Genomic DNA, 23,782 nt, shown 5'->3' with positions numbered 1-23,782 from the left:
GGCTCTGTGGGTGAGGGTGTGGGTGCTGTGTGGGTGATGGTGTGTGGGCTGTGTGGGTGATGGTGTGGGGGCTCTGTGGGTGAGGGTGTGGGGGCTCTGTGGGTGAGGGTGTGGGGGCTCTGCGGGTGAAGATGGGGACTCTGTGGGTGAGGGTGTGGGGGCTCTGTGGGTGAGGGTGTGGGTGCTCTGTGGGTGAGGGTGTGGGGGCTCTGTGGGTGAGGGTGTGGGGGCTCTGTGGGTGAGGGTGTGGGGGCTCTGTGGGTGAGGGTGTGGGGGCTCTGTGGGTGAGGGTGTGGGGGCTCTGTGGGTGAGGGTGTGGGGGCTCTGTGGGTGAGGGTGTGGGGGCTCTGTGGGTGAGGGTGTGGGGGCTCTGTGGGTGAGGGTGCGGGTGCTCTGTGGGTGAGGGTGAGGGGGCTCTGTGGGTGAGGGTGTGGGGGCTCTGTGGGTGAGGGTGTGGGGGCTCTGTGGGTGAGGGTGTGGGGGCTGTGTGGGTGAGGGTGTGGGGGCTGTGTGGGTGAGGATGGGGGCTCTGTGGGTGAGGGTGTGGGGGCTCTGTGGGTGAGGGTGTGGGGGCTGTGTGGGTGATGGTGTGGGGGCTGTGTGGGTGAGAGTGTGGGGGCTCTGTGGGTGAGGGTGTGGGGGCTGTGTGGGTGAGGGTGTGGGGGCTGTGTGGGTGAGGACGGGTGCTCTGTGGGTGAGGGTGTGGGGGCTCTTTGGGTGAGGGTGTGGGGGCTGTGTGGGTGATGGTGTGGGGGCTCTGTGGGTGAGGGTGTGGGGCCATTTCGGAGACATGAATAGAGCAGAGACAGGAATGGTTGTTGCAGGTGCCGGGGTTTAGATATTTCAGTAAGCTCTGGGAAGGTGGTAAAAGAGGGGGAGGGGTGGCATTGTTAGTCAAGGACAGTATTACGGTGGCAGAAAGGACGTCTGTTGAGGACTCGTCTACTGAGGTAGTATGGACTGAGGTTAGAAACAGGAAAGGAGAGGTCACCCTGTTAGGGGTTTTCTATAGGCCTCCAAAAAGTTCCAGAGATGTAGAGGAAAGGATTGTAAAGATGATTCTGGATAGGAGCGAAAGCAACAGGGTAGTTGTTATGGGGCACTTTAACTTTCCAAATATTGACTGGAAACGCTATGGTTTGAGTACTTTAGATGGGTCCGTTTTTGTCCAATGTGTGCAGGACGGTTTCCTGACACAGTATGTAGATAGGCCAACGAGGCGAGGCCGTATTGGATTTGGTACTGGGTAATGAACCAGGACAGGTGTTAGATTTGGAGGTAGGTGAGCACTTTGGTGATAGTGACCACAATTCGATTACGTTTACTTTAGTGCTGGAAAGGGATACTTTGCATCAGTATTCACCAAAGAGAAGAAATTGGTAGATGTTGAGTCTGGAGAAGGGGGTGTAGATAGCCTGGGTCACATTGTGATCCAAAAAGACGAGGTGTTGGGTGTCTTAAAAAATATTAAGGTAGATAAGTCCCCAGGGCCGGATGGGATCTACCCCAGAATACTGAAGGAGGCTGGAGAGGAAATTGCTGAGGCCTTGACAGAAATCTTTGGATCCTCGCTGTCTTCAGGGGATGTCCCGGGGGACTGGAGAATAGCCAATGTTGTTCCTCTGTTTAAGAAGGGTAGCAAGGATATTCCCGGGAACTACAGGCCGGTGAGCCTTACTTCAGTGGTAGGGAAATTACTGGAGAGAATTCTTCGAGACAGGATCTACTCCCATTTGGAAGCAAATGGACGTATTAGTGAGAGGCAGCACGGTTTTGTGAAGGGGAGGTCGTGTCTCACTAACTTGATAGAGTTTTTCGAGGAGGTCACTAAGATGATTGATGCAGGTAGGGCAGTAGATGTTGTCTATATGGACTTCAGTAAGGCCTTTGACAAGGTCCCTCGTGGTAGACTAGTACAAAAGGTGAAGTCGCACGGGATCAGGGGTGAGCTGGCAGGGTGGATACAGAACTGGCTAGGCCATAGAAGGCAGAGGGTAGCAATGGAGGGATGCTTTTCTAATTGGAGGGCTGTGACCAGTGGTGTTCCACAGGGATCAGTGCTGGGACCTTTGCTCTTTGTAGTATATATAAATGATTTGGAGGAAAATGTAACTGGTCTGATTAGTAAGTTTGCAGACGACACAAAGGTTGGTGGAATTGCGGATAGCGATGAGGACTGTCTGAGGATACAGCAGGATTTAGATTGTCTGGAGACTTGGGCGGAGAGATGGCAGATGGAGTTTAATCCGGACAAATGTGAGGTAATGCATTTTGGAAGGGCTAATGCAGGTAGGGAATATACAGTGAATGGTAGAACCCTCAAGAGTATTGAAAGTCAAAGAGATCTAGGAGTACAGGTCCACAGGTCATTGAAAGGGGCAACACAGGTGGAGAAGGTAGTCAAGAAGGCATACGGCATGCTTGCCTTCATTGGCCGGGGCATTGAGTATAAGAATTGGCAAGTCATGTTGCAGCTGTATAGAACCTTAGTTAGGCCACACTTGGAGTATAGTGTTCAATTCTGGTCGCCACACTACCAGAAGGATGTGGAGGCTTTAGAGAGGGTGCAGAAGAGATTTACCAGAATGTTGCCTGGTATGGAGGGCATAAGCTATGAGGAGCGATTGAATAAACTCGGTTTGTTCTCACTGGAACGAAGGAGGTTGAGGGGCGACCTGATAGAGGTATACAAAATTATGAGGGGCATAGACAGAGTGGATAGTCAGAGGCTTTTCCCCAGGGTAGAGGGGTCAATTACTAGGGGGCATAGGTTTAAGGTGAGAGGGGCAAAGTTGAGAGTAGATGTACGAGGCAAGTTTTTTACGCAGAGGGCAGTGGGTACCTGGAACTCACTACCGGAGGAGGTAGTGGAAGCAGGGACGATAGGGACATTTAAGGGGCATCTTGACAAATATATGAATAGGATGGGAATAGAAGGATACGGACCCAGGAAGTGTAGAAGATTGTAGTTTAGTCGGGCAGTATGGTCGGCACGGGCTTGGAGGGCCGAAGGGCCTGTTCCTGTGCTGTACATTTCTTTGTTCTTTGTTTGTTCTATGTAGATAGGCCAACGAGAGGCAAGGCCATTTTGGATTTGGTACTGGGTAATGAACCAGGACAGGTGTTAGATTTGGAGGTAGGTGAGCACTTTGGTGATAGTGACCACAATTCGATTACGCTTACTTTAGTGCTGGAAAGGGATAGTTATATACCGCAGGGCAAGCGTTATATCTGGGGGAAAGGCAATTATGATGCGATGAGGCAAGACTTACGATGCATCGGATGGAGAGGAAAACTGCAGGTGATGGGCACAATGGAAATGTGGAGCTTATTCAAGGAACAGCTACTGCGTGTCCTTGATAAGTATGTACCTGTCAGGCAGGGAGGAAGTGGTCGAGCAAGGGAACCGTGGTTTACTAAAGCAGTCGACACACTTGTCAAGAGGAAGAAGGAGGCTTATGTAAAGATGAGATATGAAGGTTCAGTTCGGGCTCTCGAGAGTTACAAGTTAGCTCGGAACGACCTAAAGGGAGAGCTAAGAAGAGCCAGGAGGGGTCATGAGAAGTCTTTGGCAGGTAGGATCAAGGATAACCCTAAAGCTTTCTATAGATATGTCAGGAATAAAAGAATGACTCGGCTAAGAGTAGGGCCAGTCAAGGACAGTAGTGGGAAGTTGTGCGTGGAGTCCGAGGAGATATGAGAGGTGCTAAATGAATATTTTTCATCAGTATTCACACAGGAAAAAGACAATGTTGTCGAGGAGAATACTGAGATTCAGGCTACTAGACTAGAAGGGCTTGAGGTTCATAAGGAGGAGGTGTTAGCAATTCTGGAAAGTGTGAAAATAGATAAGTCCCCTGGGCCAGATGGGATTTATCCTAGGATTCTCTGGGAAGCTAGGGAGGAGATTGCTGAGCCTTTGGCTTTGATCTCTAAGTCATCTTTCTCTACAGGAATAGTGCCACAAGACTGGAGGATAGCAAATGTTGTTCCCTTGTTCAAGAAGGGAAGGAGAGACAACCCCGGTAACTATAGACCAGTGAGCCTTACTTCTGTTGTGGGAAAAATCTTGGAAAGGTTTATAAGAGATAGGATGTATAATCATCTGGAAAGGAATAATGTGATTAGAGATAGTCAACACGGTTTTGTGAAGGGTAGGTTGAGCCTCACAAACCTTATTGAGTTCTTTCAGAAGGTGACCAAACAGGTGGAAGAGGGTAAAGCAGTTGATGTGGTGTATATGGATTTCAGTAAAGCGTTTGATAAGGTTCCCCACGGTAGGCTACTGCAGAAAATACGGAGGCATGGGATTCAGGGTGATTTAGCAGTTTGGATCAGAAATTGGCTAGCTGGAAGAAGACAAAGGGTGGTGGTTGATGGGAAGTGTTCAGACTGGAGTCCAGTTACTACTGGTGTACCACAAGGATCTGTTTTGGGGCCACTGCGGTTTGTCATTTTTATAAATGACCTGGAGGAGGGCGGAGAAGGATGGGTGAGTAAATTTGCAGATGACACTAAAGTCGGTGGAGTTGTGGACAGTGCGGAAGGATGTTACAGGTTACAGAGGGACATAGATAAGATGCAGCGCTGGGCTGAGAGATGGCAAATGGAGTTTAATGCAGAAAAGTGTGAGGTAATGCATTTTGGAAGGTCTAATGCAGGTCGGGAATATACAGTGAATGGTAGAACCCTCAAGAGTATTGAAAGACAGAGAGATTTAGGAGTACAGGTCCACAGGTCACTGAAAGGGGCAATACAGGTGGAGAAGGTAGTCAAGAAGGCATACGGCATGCTTGCCTTCATTGGCCAGGGCATTGAGTATAAGAATTGGCAAGTCATGTTGCAGCTGTACAGGACCTTAGTTAGGCCACACTTGGAATATCGTGTTCAATTCAGGTCGCCACACTACCAGAAGGATGTGGAGGCTTTAGAGAGGGTGCAGAAGAGATTTACCAGAATGTTGCCTGGTATGGAGGGCATTAGCTTTGAGGAGCGGTTGAATAAACTCGGTTTGTTCTCACTGGAACGAAGGAGGTTGAGTGGAGACCTGATAGAGGCCTACAAAATTATGAGGGGCATAGACAGAGTGGATAGTCAGAGGCTTTTCCCCGGGGTAGAGGGGTCAATTACTAGGGGGCATAGGTTTAAGGTGAGAGGGGCAAGGTTTAGATTAGATGTACGAGGCAAGTTTTTTACGCAGAGGGTAGTGGGTACCTGGAACTCACTACCGGAGGAGGTAGTGGAAGCAGGGATGATAGGGACATTTAAGGGGCATCTTGACAAATATATGAATAGGATGGGAATAGAAGGATACGGACCCAGGAAGTGTAGAAGATTGTAGTTTAGTCGGGCAGCATGGTCGGCACGGGCTTGGACGGGCTTGGAGGGCCGAAGGGCCTGTTCCTGTGCTGTACATTTCTTTGTTATTTGTTTGTTCTTTGGTGGAGTTGCAGATAGCGAGAAGGACTGTCAGAGAATACAGCAAAATATAAATAGATTGGAGAGTTGGGCAGAGAAATGGCAGATGGAGTTCAATCCAGGCAAATGCGAGGTGATGCATTTTGGAAGATCTAATTCAAGAGCGGACTATACGGTCAATGGAAGAGTCCTGGGGAAAATTGATGTGCAGAGAGATCTGGGAGTTCAGGTCCATTGTACCCTGAAGGTGGCAACGCAGGTCGATAGAGTGGTCAAGAAGGCATACAGCATGCTTGCCTTCATCGGACGGGGTATTGAGTACAAGAGTCGGCAGGTCATGTTACAGTTGTATAGGACTTTGGTTAGGCCACATTTGGAATACTGCGTACAGTTCTGGTCACCACATTACCAGAAGGATGTGGATGCTTTAGAGAGGGTACAGAGGAGGTTCACCAGGGTGTTGCCTGGTATGGAGGGTGCTAGCTATGAAGAAAGGTTGAGTAGATTAGGATTGTTTTCGTTGGAAAGGCGGAGGTTGAGGGGGGACCTGATTGAGGTCTACAAAATTCTGAGAGGTATGGACAGGGTGGATAGCAACAAGCTTTTTCCAAGAATGGGGGTGTCAATTACAAGGGGTCACGATTTCAAGGTGAGAGGGCGAAAGTTTAAGGGAGATGTGCGTGGAAAGTTTTTTACGCAGAGGGTGGTGGGTGCCTGGAAATCTTTGCCAGCGGAGGTGGTAGAGGCGGGCACGATAGCATCATTTAAGATGCATCGAGACAGATATATGAACGGGCGCGGAACAGAGGGAAGTAGATCCTTGGAAAATAGAAGTCAGGTTTAGATAAAGTATCTGGATCGGCGCAGGCTGGGAGGGCCGAAGGGCCTGTTCCTGTGCTGTCATTTTCTTTGTTCTCATCCTTCTGAACTCCAACGAGTACAGACCCAGAGTCCTCAACCGTTCCTCATACGACAAGCTCTTCATTCCAGGGATCATTCTTGTGAACCTCCTCTGGACCCTTTCCAAGGCCAACACATCCTTCCTTAGATACGGGGCCCAAAACTGCTCACAATACTCCAAATGGGGTCTGACCAGAGCCTTATCCAGCCTCAGGAGTACATTCCTGGTCTTGTATTCTCACCCTCTCGACATGAATGCTAACATTTCATTTGCCTTCCTAACTGCCGACTGAACCTGCGTGATAACGTTCAGGGAATCGTGAACAAGGACTCCCAAGTCCCTTTGTGCTTCTGATTTCCTAAGCATTTTGAAAATAGCAAAATTTTGGGCTGTGGGGGGGGCGAGTTTGGGCTGGGGGGCAAGTTTGGGCTGGGGGGTGGGCGAGTTTGGGCTGGGGGGTGGGCGAGTTTGGGCTGGGGGTGGGCGAGTTTGGGCTGGGGGGGTGGGCGAGTTTGGGCTGGGGGGGGTGGAGTTTGGGCTGGGGGGGCGAGTTTGGGCTGGGGGGAGAGTTTGGGCTGGGGGGAGAGTTTGGCTGGAGGGGCAAGTTGGGCTGGGGGGGCGAGTTTGGGCTGGGGGGTGGGCGAGTTTGGGCTGGGGGGGAGTTTGGGCTGGGGGGGGGCGAGTTTAGGCTGGGGGGGCGAGTTTGGGCTGGGGGGCGAGTTTGGGCTGGGGGGCGAGTTTGGGCTGGGGGGTCGAGTTTGGGCTGGGGGGTCGAGTTTGGGCTGGGGGGGCGAGTTTGGGCTGGGGGGGCGAGTTTGGGCTGGGGGGGCGAGTTTGGGCTGGGGGGCGAGTTTGGGGTGGGGGGGCGAGTTTGGGTGGGGGGGCGAGTTTGGGGTGGGGGGGGCGAGTTTGGGGTGGGGGCACGAGTTTGGGGTGGGGGCGATTTTGGCTGGGGGGGCGGGTTTGGGCTGGGGGGGCGAGTTTGGGTTCGGGGGGCGGGTTTGGGCTGGGGGGGCGAGTGACCATTTGAATACCCTTAGTGTTGGCGAGTCCACTACTGTTGCAGGCAGGACATTCCACGCCCTCACTACTCTCTGAGTAAAGAACCTACCTCTGACATCTGTCTTATATCTATCTCCCCTCAATTTAAAGCTATGTCCCCTCGTGCTAGACATCACCACCCGAGGAAAAAGGCTCTCACTGTCCACCCTATCTAACCCCCTGATCATCTTGTATGCCTCTATTAAGTCTCCTCTTAACCTTCTTCTCTCTAATGAAAACAGCCTCAGGTCCCTCAGCCTTTCCTCATAAGATTTTCCCTCCATACCAGGCAACATCCTGGTAAATCTCCTCTGCACCCGCTCCAAAGCCTCCACGTCCTTCCTATAATGCGGTGACCAGAACTGTACGCAATACTCCAAATGCGGCCGTACCAGAGTTCTGTACAGCTGCAACATGACCTCCCGACTCGGGAACTCAATCCCTCTACCAATAAAGGCCAACACTCCATAGGCCTTCTTCACCACCCTATCAACCTGGGTCCCATATCATACTCATTTATATCTATCTGCGCGATTAGTTCATCCACTTTATTGCGAAAGCTCCGTGCATTAAGGCACAGAGCCTTTAAGTTTGTCTTTTTCACAATGTTTGTCTTGCTCCCAATTTTTTTCTCTCCTGCCCCGTTTGAATATTGTACCTGGTTTCTCCACCTATCACTTTTCTTATTCACTTTTCTACCTGTTGGTTTTGACCTTGCTCCCTCTTTCTCTGACTCTGCGTAGGTTCCCATCCCTTTGGTATATTAGTTTTAGTGATGAATGGTGGAGCAGGCTCGAAGGGCCGAATGTCTTCCTCCTGCTCCTATCCTCGATGTATCTATCTTGGTGAATATGAGGGGGGTGCGGGGGAATTGTTAACCTTTCAGCTCTGTAAATGGAGCTGGTCACTGCGATACCGGCTGCACAGCCGGGTCTGGGTGGGCCTGGTCACTGTGGTACCGGCTGCACAGCCGGGTGTGGGTGGAGCTGGTCACTGCGATACCGGCTGCACAGCCGGGTGTGGGTGGAGCTGGTCACTGCGATACCGGCTGCACAGCCGGGTGTGGGTGGGCCTGGTCACTGCGATACCGGCTGCACAGCCGGGTGTGGGTGGAGCTGGTCACTGCGATACCGGCTGCACAGCCGGGTGTGGATGGAGCTGGTCACTGCGATACCGGCTGCACAGCCGGGTGTGGGTGGAGCTGGTCACTGCGGTTTCGGCTGCACCGCCGGGTCTGGGTGGGCCTGGTCACTGCGATACCGGCTGCACAGCCGGGTGTGGATGGAGCTGGTCACTGCGATACCGGCTGCACCGCCGGGTGTGGATGGGCCTGGTCACTGCGATACCGGCTGCACAGCCGGGTGTGGGTGGAGCTGGTCACTGTGGTACCGGCTGCACCGCCGGGTGTGGATGGAGCTGGTCACTGCGATACCGGCTGCACAGCCGGGTGTGGATGGGCCTGGTCACTGCGATACCGGCTGCACAGCCGGGTGTGGATGGAGCTGGTCACTGCGATACCGGCTGCACAGCCGGGTCTGGGTGGGCCTGGTCACTGTGATACCGGCTGCACAGCCGGGTGTGGGTGGAGCTGGTCACTGTGGTACCGGCTGCACAGCCGGGTGTGGGTGGGCCTGGTCACTGCGATACCGGCTGCACCGCCGGGTGTGAATGGAGCTGGTCACTGCGATACCGGCTGCACCGCCGGGTGTGGATGGAGCTGGTCACTGCGATACCGGCTGCACCGCCGGGTGTGAATGGAGCTGGTCACTGCGATACCGGCTGCACCGCCGGGTGTGGGTGGAGCTGGTCACTGTGGTACCGGCTGCACCGCCGGGTGTGGGTGGAGCTGGTCACTGTGGTACCGGCTGCACCGCCGGGTGTGGGTGGAGCTGGTCACTGCGATACCGGCTGCACAGCCGGGTGTGGGTGGAGCTGGTCACAGCCGGGTGTGGGTGGGCCTGGTCACTGCGATACCGGCTGCACAGCCGGGTGTGGGTGGAGCTGGTCACTGTGATACCGGCTGCACAGCCGGGTGTGGGTGGAGCTGGTCACTGTGGTACCGGCTGCACAGCCGGGTGTGGGTGGAGCTGGTCACTGCCGGGTGTGGGTGGAGCTGGTCACTGTGGTACCGGCTGCACAGCCGGGTGTGGAAGGGCCTGGTCACTGCGATACCGGCTGCACAGCCGGGTGTGGGTGGAGCTGGTCACTGCGATACCGGCTGCACAGCCGGGTGTGGGTGGAGCTGGTCACTGCCGGGTGTGGGTGGAGTTGGTCACTGCGGTACCGGCTGCACAGCCGGGTGTGGGTGGGCCTGGTCACTGCGATACCGGCTGCACAGCCGGGTGTGGGTGGAGCTGGTCACTGCGATACCGGCTGCACAGTCGGGTGTGGGTGGGCCTGGTCCTGTCGACATATTGTCATCAATCAGGTTACTTTCCATTTGCCATTCATCAACCAGATGGGTTTTTACAACAATTTGGAAGCTTCATGGTGACTGACTGACCCCGCAGACCGACCCCGCGGACTGACCCCGCAGACCGACCCCGCGGACCGACCCCGCGGACCGACCCCGCGGACCGACCCCGCGGACCGACCCCGTGGACCGACCCCGCGGACCGACCCCTCGGACCGACCCCGCGGACCGACCCCTCGGACCGACCCCGCGGACCGACCCCGCGGACCGACCCCTCAGACTGACCCCGCGGACCGACCCCGCGGACCGACCCCTCGCACCGACCCCTCAGACTGACCCCGCGGACCGACCCCGCGGACCGACCCCTCGGACCGACCCCGCGGACTGACCCAGCGGACCGACCCCGCGGACCGACCCCTCGGACCGACCCCGCGGACCGACCCCGCGGACCGACCCCGTGGACCGACCCCGCGGACCGACCCCGCGGACCGACCCCTCGGACCGACCCCGCGGACCGACCCCTCGGACCGACCCCGCGGACCGACCCCTCGGACCGACCCCGCGGACCGACCCCGCGGACCGACCCCTCAGACTGACCCCGCGGACCGACCCCGCGGACCGACCCCGCGGACCGACCCCTCGGACCGACCCCGCGGACCGACCCCTCGGACCGACCCCGCGGACCGACCCCGCGGACCGACCCCGCGGACCGACCCCGCGGACCGACCCCGCGGACCGACCCCGCGGACCGACCCCGCGGACCGACCCCGCGGACCGACCCCGCGGACCGACCCCGCGGACCGACCCCGCGGACCGACCCCGCGGACCGACCCCGCGGACCGACCCCGCGGACCGACCCCGCGGACCGACCCCGCGGACCGACCCCGCGGACCGACCCCGCGGACTGACCCAGCGGACCGACCCCTCGGACCGACCCCGCGGACTGACCCCGCGGACCGACCCCGTGGACCGACCCCTCGGACCGACCCCGCGGACCGACCCCGTGGACCGACCCCTCGGACCGACCCCGCGGACTGACCCAGCGGACCGACCCCGCGGACCGACCCCTTGGACCGACCCCGCGGACCGACCCCGTGGACCGACCCCTCGGACCGACCCCGCGGACCGACCCCGTGGACCGACCCCTCAGACTGACCCCGCGGACCGACCCCGCGGACCGACCCCGCGGACCGACCCCTCGGACCGACCCCTCGGACCGACCCCGCGGACCGACCCCGCGGACTGACCCAGCGGACCGACCCCTCAGACTGACCCCGCGGACCGACCCCTCGGACCGACCCCGCGGACCGACCCCGCGGACCGACCTCGCGGACTGACCCCGCGGACCGACCCCGCGGACCGACCTCCATACCAGGCAACATCCTGGTGAACCTCCTCTGCACCCTCTCTAAAGCATCCACATCCTTCTGGTAATGTGGCGACCAGAACTGCGCGCAGTATTCCAAATGTGGCCTAACCAAAGTCCTATACAACTGTAACATGACCTGCCGACTCTTGTACTCAATACCCCGTCCGATGAAGGCAAGCATGCTGTATGCCTTCTTGACCACTCTATCGACCTGCGTTGCCACCTTCAGGGTACAATGGACCTGAACTCCCAGATCTCTCTGTACATCAATTTTCCCCAGGACTCTTCCATTGACCGTATAGTCCGCTCTTGAATTAGATCTTCCAAAATGCATCACCTCGCATTTGCCTGGATTGAACTCCATCTGCCATTTCTCTGCCCAACTCTCCAATCTATCTATATTTTGCTGTATTCTCTGACAGTCCTTCTCGCTATCTGCAATTCCACCAAAGAACAAACAAAGAACAAAGAAAAGTACAGCACAGGAACAGGCCCTTCGGCCCTCCAAGCCCGTGCCGACCATACTGCCCGACTAAACTACAATCTTCTACACTTCCTGGGTCCGTATCCCTCTATTCCCATCCTATTCATGCATTTGTCAAGATGCCCCTTAAATGTCCCTATCGTCCCTGCTTCCACCACCTCCTCCGGTAGTGAGTTCCAGGCACCCACTACCCTCTGCGTAAAAAACTTGCCTCGTACATCTACTCTAAACCTTGCCCCTCTCACCTTAAACCGATGCCCCCTAGTAATTGACCCCTCTACCCTGGGGAAAAGCCTCTGACTATCCACTCTGTCTATGCCCCTCATAATTTTGTATACCTCTATCAGGTCGCCCCTCAACCTCCTTCGTTCCAGTGAGAACAAACCGAGTTTATTCAACCTCTCCTCATTGCTAATGCCCTCCATACCAGGCAACATTCTGGTAAATCTCTTCTGCACCCTCTCTAAAGCCTCCACATCCTTCTGGTACTGTGGCGACCAGAATTGAACACTATACTCCAAGTGTGGCCTAACTAAGGTTCTATACATCTGCAACATGACTTGCCAATTCTTATACTCAATGCGCCGGACAATGAAGGCAAGCATGCCGTGTGCCTTCTTGACCACCTTCTCCACCTGTGTTGCCCCTTTCAATGACCTGTGGAACTGTCAATACTCTGGAGGGTTCTAACATTCACTGTATATTCACCATTTATCTGAAAACTCACTCATGTCACAGAAGTGCTGCCAGAAAGCCTCCATCCACTGATACATCTGCTCCACAGACTCTGCCACCAGGGTATGTGTCACCTCCTCACCCGCACACAGGTTTGTTATTGTCAGACTGTTACCCCTCGTCCTCGTATCCTTCTCCATCGCTCTGATTCGCGTTTCCTGTAAAACAAGGAAATACAAACTACAACGAGCAAATACTCGAAATGTCGAGCAGATCAGGCAACAGCTTTGGAGAGAAAGACCATCCGACATAGGAGCAGAATTAGGCCACTCGGCCCATCGGGTCTGCTCCACCATTCAATCATGGCAGTTATTTTTCTCATCTCCATTCTCCTGCCTTCTCCCCATAACCCCTGACCCCCTTATTAATCAGGAACCTGTCTATCTCTGTCTTAAAGACACTCAGTGATTTGGCCTCCACAGCCTTCTGCAGCAAAGAGTTCCACAGATTCACCTCCCTCTGGCTGAAGAAATTCCTCCTCATGTCAGTTTTAGTCTGAGATTGTGTCCTCTGGTTCTAGTTTTTCCTACAAGTGGAAACATCCTCTCCACGTCCACTCTGTCCAGGCCTCTCAAGTAGAGTTAACGTTTAAGCTCAATAAGTTTTCATTCGAACTTTGTCAGGTGCTAATTCGATCAGCAGGTAAAAACTGATATCTTGGATGTGAAAAGCCCTCAATGTGAGGAAGAGGCTCCGAGTGTGGCACGGGAAAATGGTTTCATCAGTTAGAATCAGGGAGCTGACAGTCTGCTGGGGGAAGGAGGGGAAAGAAAGGTAGAGGGGGAAGAGGGAGGGAAAGGTAGAGAAGGATGAGAGTGGGTGAAAAGTGGGGGGGGGGGGATGTTTAGGTGGTTGGAAAGAGAATGGTTTATCACAAGTGGCTGTTGCGGACAAGGCGAAGGCTGGAATGTTCAGTTTTTGGGGACAATTACCCAGTGCAGTGGCAACTGGACCCAAATCTGAGTTTGGAAGCTCATTAATTATGCATGGACGAGGAATGGGCTGGTGGGTCAGTGTCACCGGGCGGGGTCGAAGGTCGGAGTCCATCTCTCCGGCCTCAGCGGATTTGTAGACACTCCTCCGGCCACAAGAAGCAAACGGAGATCTTCAACGCGGAGGCCATGACCTATTCACCCACTCAGCTCTGACGGTCTTCATCAGTGCAGGGAGGGTGGACAGGGCTGTCCTGAAACCCAGCGAGGGCGCCCAGCGCCACTCCAACCTCGTCCTCCATCCTGAGGGACCTCACACAGCAGGACATTCACCCTCCATCCTGAGGGACCTCACACAGCAGGACATTCACCCTCCATCCTGAGGGACCTCACACAGCAGGACATTCACCCTCCATCCTGAGGGACCTCACACAGCAGGACATTCACCCTCCATCCTGAGGGGCTGTGAGAGCCGGGATGGGGAGACAGGGATCAATTCCCCAGCGCAGAGACACACACCTTTGCTAAACCTTTGGAAATTTGCTAATGCTCTTCGGGAGGGTTTAAACTAGTTCAGCAGGGGATTGGGAACCTGAATTGTAGCTCCAGTATACAGGAGGTTGAGAGTAGTGAGGTCATGAGTAAGGTTTCAAAGTTGCAGGAGTGTACCGGCAGGCAGGAAGGTGGTTTAAAGTGTGTCTTCTTCAATGCCAGGAGCATCCGGAATAAGGTGGGTGAACGTGCGGCATGGGTTGGTACCTGGGACTTCGATGTTGTGGCCATTTCGGAGACATGGATAGAGCAGGGACAGGAATGGTTGTTGCAGGTGCCAGGATTTAGATTTTTCAGTAAGCTCAGGGAAGGTGGTAAAAGAGGGGGAGGGGTGGCATTGTTAGTCAAGGACAGTATTACGGTGGCAGAAAGGACGTTTGATGAGGACTCGTCTACTGAGGTAGTATGGGCTGAGGTTAGAAACAGGAAAGGAGAGGTCACCCTGTTAGGGGTTTTCTATAGGCCTCCGAAAAGTTCCAAAGATGTAGAGGAGAGGAATGCAAAGATGATTCTGGATAGGAGCGAAAGCAACAGGGTAGTTGTGAGGGGGGCTTTAACTTTCCAAATATTGACTGGAAACACTGTAGTTTGAGTACTTTAGATGGGTCCGTTTTTGTCCAATGTGTGCAGGAGGGTTTCCTGACACAGTATGTAGATAGGCCAACAAGAGGCGAGGCCATATTGGATTTGGTACTGGGTAATGAACCAGGACAGGTGTTAGATTTGGAGGTAGGTGAGCACTTTGGTGATAGTGACCACAATTCGATTAAGTTTACTTTAGTGATGGAAAGGGATAGGTATATACCGCAGGGCAAGAGTTATATCTGGGGGAAAGGCAATTATGATGCGATGAGGCAAGACTTAGGATGCATCAGATGGAGAGGAAAACTGCAGGGGATGGGCACAATGGAAATTTGGGGCTTGTTCAAGGAACAGCTACTGCGTATCCTTAATAAGTATGTACCTGTCAGGCAGGGAGGAAGTGGTCGAGTGAGGGAACCGTGGTTTACTCAAGCAGTCGAAACACTTGTCAAGAGGAAGAAGGAAACTTATGTAAAGATGAGACATGAAGGTTCAGTTGGGGCGCTCGAGAGTTACAAGTTAGCTAGGAAGGACCTAAAGAGAGAGCTAAGAAGAGCCAGGAGGGGACATGAGAAGTCTTTGGCAGGTAGAATCAAGGATAACCCTAAAGCTTTCTATAGGAATGTCAGGAATAAAAGAATGACGAGGGTAAGAGTAGGACCAGTCAAGGACAGTAGTGGGAAGTTGTGCTTGGAGTCCAAGGAGATAGGAGAGGTGCTAAATGAATATTTTTCGTCAGTATTCACACAGGAAAAAGACAATGTTGTCGAGGAGAATACTGACATTCAGGCTACTAGACTAGAAGGGCTTGAGGTTCATAAGGAGGAGGTGTTAGCAATTCTGGAAAGTGTGAAAATAGATAAGTCACCTGGGCCGGATGGGATTTATCCTAGGATTCTCTGGGAAGCTAGGGAGGAGATTGCTGAGCCTTTGGCTTTGATCTTTAAGTCATCTTTGTCTACAGGAACCCCAACCCCCCCCCCCCCCCACTGCCCAATATCCCCAACCCCCCCACTGCCCAATATCCCCAACTCCCCCACTGCCCAATAACCCCAACCCCCCACCCACTATCCCCAACCCACCCCCGCCCACTCTCCCCAACCCCCCCCCACTGCCCAATATCCCCAACCCGCCCCCCCCCACTGCCCAATATCTCCAACCCGCCCCCCCACTGCCCAATATCCCCAACCGCCCTCCCCACTGCCCAATATCCCCAACCCGCCCCCCCCCACTGCCCAATATCTCCAACCCGCCCCCCCACTGCCCAATATCCCCAACCGCCCCCCCCCACTGCCCAATATCCCCAACCCACCCCCACTGCCCAATATCTCCAACCCGCCCCCCCACTGCCCAATATCCCCAACCGCCCCCCCCCACTGCCCAATATCCCCAACCCACCCCCACTGCCCAATATCTCCAACCCGCCCCCCCACTGCCCAATATCTCCAACCCGCCCCCCCACAGCCCAATATCTCCAACCCGCCCCCCCCCACTGCCCAATTTCCCCAACCCGCCCCCCCCACTGCCCAATATCTCCAACCCGCCCCCCCCACTGCCCAATATCCCCCCGCCCCCCCACTGCGCAATATCCCCAAAACACCCCACTGCCCAATATCCCCAACCCCCCGCTGCCTAATATCCCCAACCCTCCCCACTTCCCAATAACTCCAAACCCCCCCACTGCCCAATAACCCCAACCCTCCCCACTGCCCAATATCCCCAACCCCCCCACTGCCCAATATCCCCAACCCCCCCACTGCCCAATATCCCCAACCCCCCCACAGCCCAATATCCCCAACCCGCCCCCCCACTGCCCAATATCCCCAACCCCCCCACAGCCCAATATCCCCAACCCGCCCCCCCCACTGCCCAATATCCCCAACCCCCCCACTGCCCAATAACCCCAACCCCCCCACTGCCCAATATCCCCAACCCCCCCCACTGCCCAATATCCCCAACCCCCCCACTGCCCGATATCCCCAACTCCCCCACTGCCCGATATCCCCAACCCACCCCCCACTGCCCAATATCCCCAACCCACCCCCCCACAGCCCAATATCCCCAACCCACCCGCCCACTGCCCAATATCCCCAACCCACCCCCCCACAGCCCAATATCCCCAACCACCCCCACTGCCCAATATCCCAAACTGCCCAATATCCCCAACCCCCCCACTGCCCAATATCCCCAACTCCCCCACTGCCCAATAACCCCAACCCCCCGCCCACTATCCCCAACCCCCCCCGCCCACTCTCCCCAACCCCCCCACTGCCCAATATCCCCAACCCGCCCCCCCCACTGCCCAATATCTCCAACCCGCCCCCCCACTGCCCAATATCCCCAACCGCCCCCCCACTGCCCAATATCCCCAACCCACCCCCACTGCCCAATATCTCCAACCCGCCCCCCCCACTGTCCAATATCCCCAACCCGCCCCCCCACTGCCCAATATCTCCAACCCGCCCCCCCCACTGCCCAATATCTCCAACCCGCCCCCCCACTGCCCAATATCCCCAACACGCCCCCCCCACTGCCCAATATCTCCAACCCGCCCCACCCACTGCCCAATATCCCCCCGCCCCCCACTGCGCAATATCCCCAAAACCCCCCACTGCCCAATATCCCCAACCCCCCGCTGCCTAATATCCCCAACCCCCCCACTTCCCAATAACTCCAACCCCCCCCACTGCCCAATAACCCCAACCCTCCCCACTGCCCAATATCCCCAACCCCCCCACTGCCCAATATCCCCAACCCCCCCACTGCCCAATATCCCCAACCCCCCCACTGCCCAATATCCCCAACCCCCCCACTGCCCAATATCCCCAACCCCCACACAGCCCAATATCCCCAACCCGCCCCCCCCACTGCCCAATATCCCCAACCCCCCCACTGCCCAATATCCCCAACCCCCCCACAGCCCAATATCCTCAAACCGCCCCCCCACTGCCCAATATCCCCAACCCCCCCACAGCCCAATATCCCCAACCCGCCCCCCCCACTGCCCAATATACCCAACCACCCCCACTGCCCAATAACCCCAACCCCCCCCACTGCCCAATATCCCCAACCCCCCCCACTGCCCAATATCCCCAACCCCCCCCACTGCCCGATATCCCCAACTCCCCCACTGCCCGATATCCCCAACCCACCCCCCCACTGCCCAATATCCCCAACCCACCCGCCCACTGCCCAATATCCCCAACCCACCCCCCCACAGCCCAATATCCCCAACCACCCCCACTGCCCAATATCCCCAACCGCCCCCACTGCCCAATATCCCCACCCCCCCCCACTGCCCAATATCCCCAACCCCCCCACTGCCCAATATCCCCAACACCCCCATGCCCAATAACCCCAACCCCCCCCCACTGCCCAATATCCCCAACCCGCCCCCCCCCCACTGCCCAATATCCCCAACCCCCCCCCCCCACCACTGCTCAACGGGTTCAAGGGTTATGGGAAGAAGGCAGGAGAATGGGGATGAGAAAATACCAGCCATGAGTGAATGGCGGAGCAGACTCGATGGGCCGAATGGCCTAATTCTGCTTCTATGCCTCATGGTCCTGTTGGAGTTGTGTAGAACTTTATTGAGGCCACAGCTGGAGCACTGTGTGCAATTCTGGTCACCACACTATAGGAAGGATGTGATTGCACTGGAGGGGGTGCAGAGGAGATTCACCAGGATGTTGCCTGGGATGGAACATTTCAGTTATGAAGAGAGATTGGATGGACTGGGGTTGTTTTCTCTGGAGCGGAGAAGACTGAGGGACGACCTGATCGAGGTGGACAAGATTCTGAGGGGCATGGACAGGGTGGAGAGGGAGCAGCTGGTCCCCTGAACATAGAACATAGAACGATACAGCGCTGTACAGGCCCTTCGGCCCACGATGTTGCACCGAAACAAAAGCCATCTAACCTACACTATGCCATTATCATCCATATGTTTATCCAATAAGCTTTTAAATGCCCTCAATGTTGGCGAGTTCACCACTGTAGCAGGTAGGGCATTCCACGGCCTCACTACTCTTTGCGTAAAGAAGGGTCAGTTACGAGGGGGACACAAGTTCAAGGTGGGGGGGTGGGAGGTATTGAGGGGGGGGGGATTTGGGGAAAAACCTTTTTACCCAGAGGGTGGTGAGGGTCTGGAACGCACGGCCTGGGAGGGGGGGAGAGGCGGGTCGCCTCACATCCTTTAAAATGTATCTGGGTGAGTTCCTGGCACGTCAGAACATTCCAGGCTGGGCCAAGTGCTGGCCAATGGGATTAGGTGGGCAGGTCAGTGCTGGCCAATGGGATTAGGTGGGCAGGTCAGTGCTGGCCAATGGGATTAGGTGGGCAGGTCAGTGCTGGCCAATGGGATTAGGTGGGCAGGTCAGTGCTGGCCAATGGGATTAGGTGGGCAGGTCAGTGCTGGCCAATGGGATTAGGTGGGCAGGTCAGTGCTGGCCAATGGGATTAGGTGGGCAGGTCAGTGCTGGCCAATGGGATTAGGTGGGCAGGTCAGGGCCTTTCACGCATTCGTGCAGACTAGATGGGCCGAAAGGCCTCTTCTACTGTATTATTCTGTGATTCTGTGAAATGCCCCCGGCTCAATATCCCCCCCCCTCCCACTGCTGAATGCTCCACCTGTCGGGGTGAACGATGGTCCCAGTGATCACAGCCCTTGTTCAATTCTCCAGCTCAGGTAGAATGAATGACGGCTGAGAAATAGACCCTACAGCGGAAAACCCTGGACAAATCCCATTCCAAATACCTTATTGATGGCAATGGTGAAGGCAGGGTCCACTTTGGCCTCGACCTCCTCGGGAGAATAGTAACAGAAGAGATTTGTCCCCAATAACACACAGAACATCCGAGTCCAGCTTTGCCGTTCACCCACTCTCTGCTGGAACACAGCAAACACAAAACCTGTTTCATGTCAATGTGTTAGAGACAATGCTGAATGCTGGCAAGATTGTGTTGGAAAGGTCAGGAGACAGCCGGACCAGCCAGGAACACCCTGTGCTGCGGAGACAGCCGGACCAGCAAGGAACACCCTGTGCTGCGGAGACAGCCGGACCAGCGAGGAACACCCTGTACTGCGGAGACAGCCGGACCAGCGAGGGACACCCTGTTCTGCAGAGACAGCATGACCAGCAAGGAACACCCTGTGCTGCGGAGACAGCCGGACCAGCGAGGAACGCCCTGTACTGCGGAGACAGCCGATCCAGCGAGGGGCACCCTGTTCTGCAGAGACAGACGGTCCAGCAAGGGGCACCCTGTTCTGCAGAGACAGATGGTCCAGCGAGGGGCACCCTGTTTTGCTGAGACAGCCGGTCCAGCAAGGGGCACCCTGTACTGCGGAGACAGCCGGACCAGCAAGGGGCACCCTGTTCTGCAGAGACAGCCGGTCCAGCAAGGGGCACCCTGTACTGCGGAGACAGCCGGTCCAGCGAGGAACACCCTGTACTGCGGAGACAGCCGGACCAGCAAGGGGCACCCTGTTCTGCAGAGACAGCCGGTCCAGCAAGGGGCACCCTGTACTGCGGAGACAGCCGGTCCAGCGAGGAACACCCTGTTCTGCAGAGACAGCCGGTCCAGCAAGGGGCACCCTGTTCTGCAGAGACAGCCGGTCCAGCAAGGGGCACCCTGTACTGCAGAGACAGCATGACCAGCCAGGGACACCCTGTTCTGCGGAGACAGCCGGACCAGCGAGGAACACCCTGTACTGCGGAGACAGCCGGACCAGCGAGGAACACCCTGTACTGCAGAGACAGCCAGTCCAGCAAGGGGCATCCTGTTCTGCAGAGACAGCCGGTCCAGCAAGGGGCACCCTGTACTGCGGAGACAGAAGGACCAGCGAGGAACACCCTGTACTGCGGAGACAGCCGATCCAGCGAGGGGCACCCTGTTCTCCAGAGACAGCCAGTCCAGCAAGGGGCACCCTGTTCTGCAGAGACAGCCGGTCCAGCAAGGGGCACCCTGTTCTGCAGAGACGGCCGGTCCAGCAAGGGGCACCCTGTTCTGCAAAGACAGCCGGTCCAGCAAGGGGCACCGTGTTCTGCAGAGACAGTCGGACCAGCGAGGGGCACACTGTTCTGCAGAGACAGCCGGACCTGCGAGGGACACACTGTACTGCGGAGACAGCTGGAACTGCGAGGGACGCCCTGTACTGCAGAGACAGACGGAATGAGAGGGACAACGTGTACTGCGAAGGCAGTCGGACTTGCGATGGGGCACCCAGTACTGTGGAGGTAGAAGGATCTGTTAGCGACACCCTGTACTGCAGAGACAGCCATACCTGCGCGGGACACCCTGTACTGCGGAGATAGCCGGACCTGCGAGGGACACCCTGTAGAGCAGAGACCGCCGGACCTGCGAGGGACACCCTGTACTGCGGAGACAGCCAGACCTGCGAGGGACACCCTGATTTGCGGAGGCAGCCGGACCTGCGAGGGACACCCTGTACTGCAGAGACAGCCAGACCTGCGAGGGACACCCTGTACTGCAGAGACCGCCGGACCTGCGAGGGACACCCTGTACTGCGGAGACAGCCAGACCTGCGAGGGACACCCTGAATTGCGGAGACAGCCAGACCTGCGAGGGACACCCTGTACTGCAGAGACAGCCAGACCTGCGAGGGACACCCTGTACTGCAGAGACAGCCAGACCTGCGAGGGACACCCTGTACTGCAGAGACAGCCAGACCTGCGAGAGACACCCTGTACTGCAGAGACAGCCGGACCTGCGAGGGACACCCTGTACTGCAGAGACAGCCGGACCTGCAAGGGACACCCTGTACTGCAGAGACAGCTAGACCTGCGAGGGACGCCCTGTACTGCCGAGGCAGCCGGAATGAGAGGGACAACGTGTACTGCGAAGGCAGTCGGACTTGCGATGGGGCACCCAGTACTGTGGAGGTAGCAGGATCTGTGAGCGACACCCTGTACTGCAGAGACAGCCGGAATTGCGAGGGACACCCTGTACTGCGGAGATAGCCGGACCTGCGAGGGACACCCTGAATTGCGGAGACAGCGGGACCTGCGATGGACACCCTGTAGAGCAGAGACCGCCGGACCTGCGAGGGACACCCTGATTTGCGGAGGCAGCCGGACCTGCGAGGGACACCCTGTACTGCAGAGACCGCCGGACCTGCGAGGGACACCCTGTACTGCAGAGACCGCCGGACCTGCGAGGGACACCCTGAATTGCGGAGACAGCCGGACCTGCGAGGGTCACCCTGTACTGCAGAGACAGCCAGACCTGCGAGGGACACCCTGTACTGCAGAGACAGCCAGACCTGCGAGGGACACCCTGTACTGCAGAGACAGCCAGACCTGCGAGAGACACACTGTACTGCAGAGACAGCCGGACCTGCGAGGGACACCCGGTACTGCAGAGACAGCTAGACCTGCGAGGGACGCCCTGTACTGCCGAGGCAGCCGGACCTGTGAGTGACACCCTGTACTGCAGTGACAGCCGGAACTGCGAGGGACACCCTGTACTGCAGAGACAGCCGGACCAGCGAGGGACACCCTGTACTGCGGAGACAGCCGGACCTGCGAGGGACACCCTGTACTGCAGAGATAGCCAGACCTGCGAGGGACACCCTGTACTGCAGAGACATCCGGAACTGCGAGGGACATCCTGTACTGCAGAGACAGCCAGACCTGCGAGGGACACCCTGGGCTGCGGAGACAGCCGGACCTGCGAGGGACACCCTGTACTGCAGAGATAGCCAGACCTGCGAGGGACACCCTGTACTGCGGAGACAGCCGGACCTGCGAGGGACGCCCTGTACTGCAGAGACAGCCGGACATGCGAGGGACACCCTGTACTGCAGAGACAGCCGGACCTGCGAGGGACACCCTGAATTGCGGAGACAGCCGGACCAGTGAGGGACACCCTGTACTGCAGAGACAGCCAGACCTGCGAGGGACACCCTGTACTGCCGAGGCAGCCGGACCTGTGAGGGACGCCCTGTACTGTCGAGACAGCAGGAACTGCGAGGGACACCCTGTACTGCAGAGACAGCAGGAACTATGAGGGACACCCTGTACTGCAGAGACAGCCGGAACTGCGAGGGAATCCCTGTACTGGGGAGGTAGCTGGAACTGCGAGGGACGCCCTGTACTGCGGAGACAGTCGGAATGAGTTCGAACCTTGGATAACGAGAGATATTGTAGGCCTCGTCAAAAAGAAAAAGGAGGCATTTGTCAGGGCTAAAAGGCTGGGAACAGACGAAGCCTGTGTGGCATATAAGGAAAGTAGGAAGGAACTTAAGCAGGGAGTCAGGAGGGCTAGAAGGGGTCATGAAAAGTCATTGGCAAATAGGGTTAAGGAAAATCCCAAGGCTTTTTACACTTACATAAAAAGCAAGAGGGTAGCCAGGGAAAGGGTTGGCCCACTGAAGGATAGGCAAGGGAATCTATGTGTGGAGCCAGAGGAAATGGGCGAGGTACTAAATGAATACTTTGCATCAGTATTCACCAAAGAGAAGGAATTGGTAGATGTTGAGTCTGGAGAAGGGGGTGTAGATAGCCTGGGTCACATTGTGATCCAAAAAGACGAGGTGTTGGGTGTCTTAAAAAATATTAAGGTAGATAAGTCCCCAGGGCCGGATGGGATCTACCCCAGAATACTGAAGGAGGCTGGAGAGGAAATTGCTGAGGCCTTGACAGAAATCTTTGGATCCTCGCTGTCTTCAGGGGATGTCCCGGAGGACTGGAGAATAGCCAATGTTGTTCCTCTGTTTAAGAAGGGTGGCAGGGATAATCCCGGGAACTACAGGCCGGTGAGCCTTACTTCAGTGGTAGGGAAATTACTGGAGAGAATTCTTCGAGACAGGATCTACTCCCATTTGGAAGCAAATGGACGTATTAGTGAGAGGCAGCACGGTTTTGTGAAGGGGAGGTCGTGTCTCACTAACTTGATCGAGTTTTTCGAGGAGGTCACTAAGATGATTGATGCAGGTAGGGCAGTAGATGTTGTCTATATGGACTTCAGTAAGGCCTTTGACAAGGTCCCTCATGGTAGACTAGTACAAAAGGTGAAGTCACACGGGATCAGGGGTGAACTGGCAAGGTGGATACAGAACTGGCTAGGCCATAGAAGGCAGAGGGTAGCAATGGAGGGATGCTTTTCTAATTGGAGGGCTGTGACCAGTGGTGTTCCACAGGGATCAGTGCTGGGACCTTTGCTCTTTGTAGTATATATAAATGATTTGGAGGAAAATGTAACTGGTCTGATTAGTAAGTTTGCAGACGACACAAAGGTTGGTGGAATTGCGGATAGCGATGAGGACTGTCTGAGGATACAGCAGGATTTAGATTGTCTGGAGACTTGGGCGGAGAGATGACAGATGGAGTTTAAC

The 23,782-nt window shown here is 56.2% G+C and overlaps 1 protein-coding gene across 1 annotated transcript in view; it reads right to left on the bottom strand.

Annotated features, from left to right (window-relative positions):
• LOC140409372 (rhotekin-like) overlaps positions 1-23,782 on the bottom strand; it is a 297,698-nt gene that overhangs the window by 73,031 nt on the left and 200,885 nt on the right. Inside the window, exons 9-10 of the mRNA XM_072497817.1 lie at positions 19,184-19,315; positions 12,354-12,519 (exon numbers count right to left, since the gene is read on the bottom strand). Of these exons, the coding sequence (XP_072353918.1) occupies positions 12,354-12,519; positions 19,184-19,315 (298 nt within the window). The remainder of the gene's footprint in view (positions 1-12,353; positions 12,520-19,183; positions 19,316-23,782) is intronic.

This window comes from Scyliorhinus torazame, chromosome 3 (genome assembly GCF_047496885.1).
Source record: "Scyliorhinus torazame isolate Kashiwa2021f chromosome 3, sScyTor2.1, whole genome shotgun sequence".
NCBI classification, from domain to species: Eukaryota; Metazoa; Chordata; class Chondrichthyes; order Carcharhiniformes; family Scyliorhinidae; genus Scyliorhinus; species Scyliorhinus torazame.
This window is presented reverse-complemented; position numbering and strand designations above follow the sequence as displayed.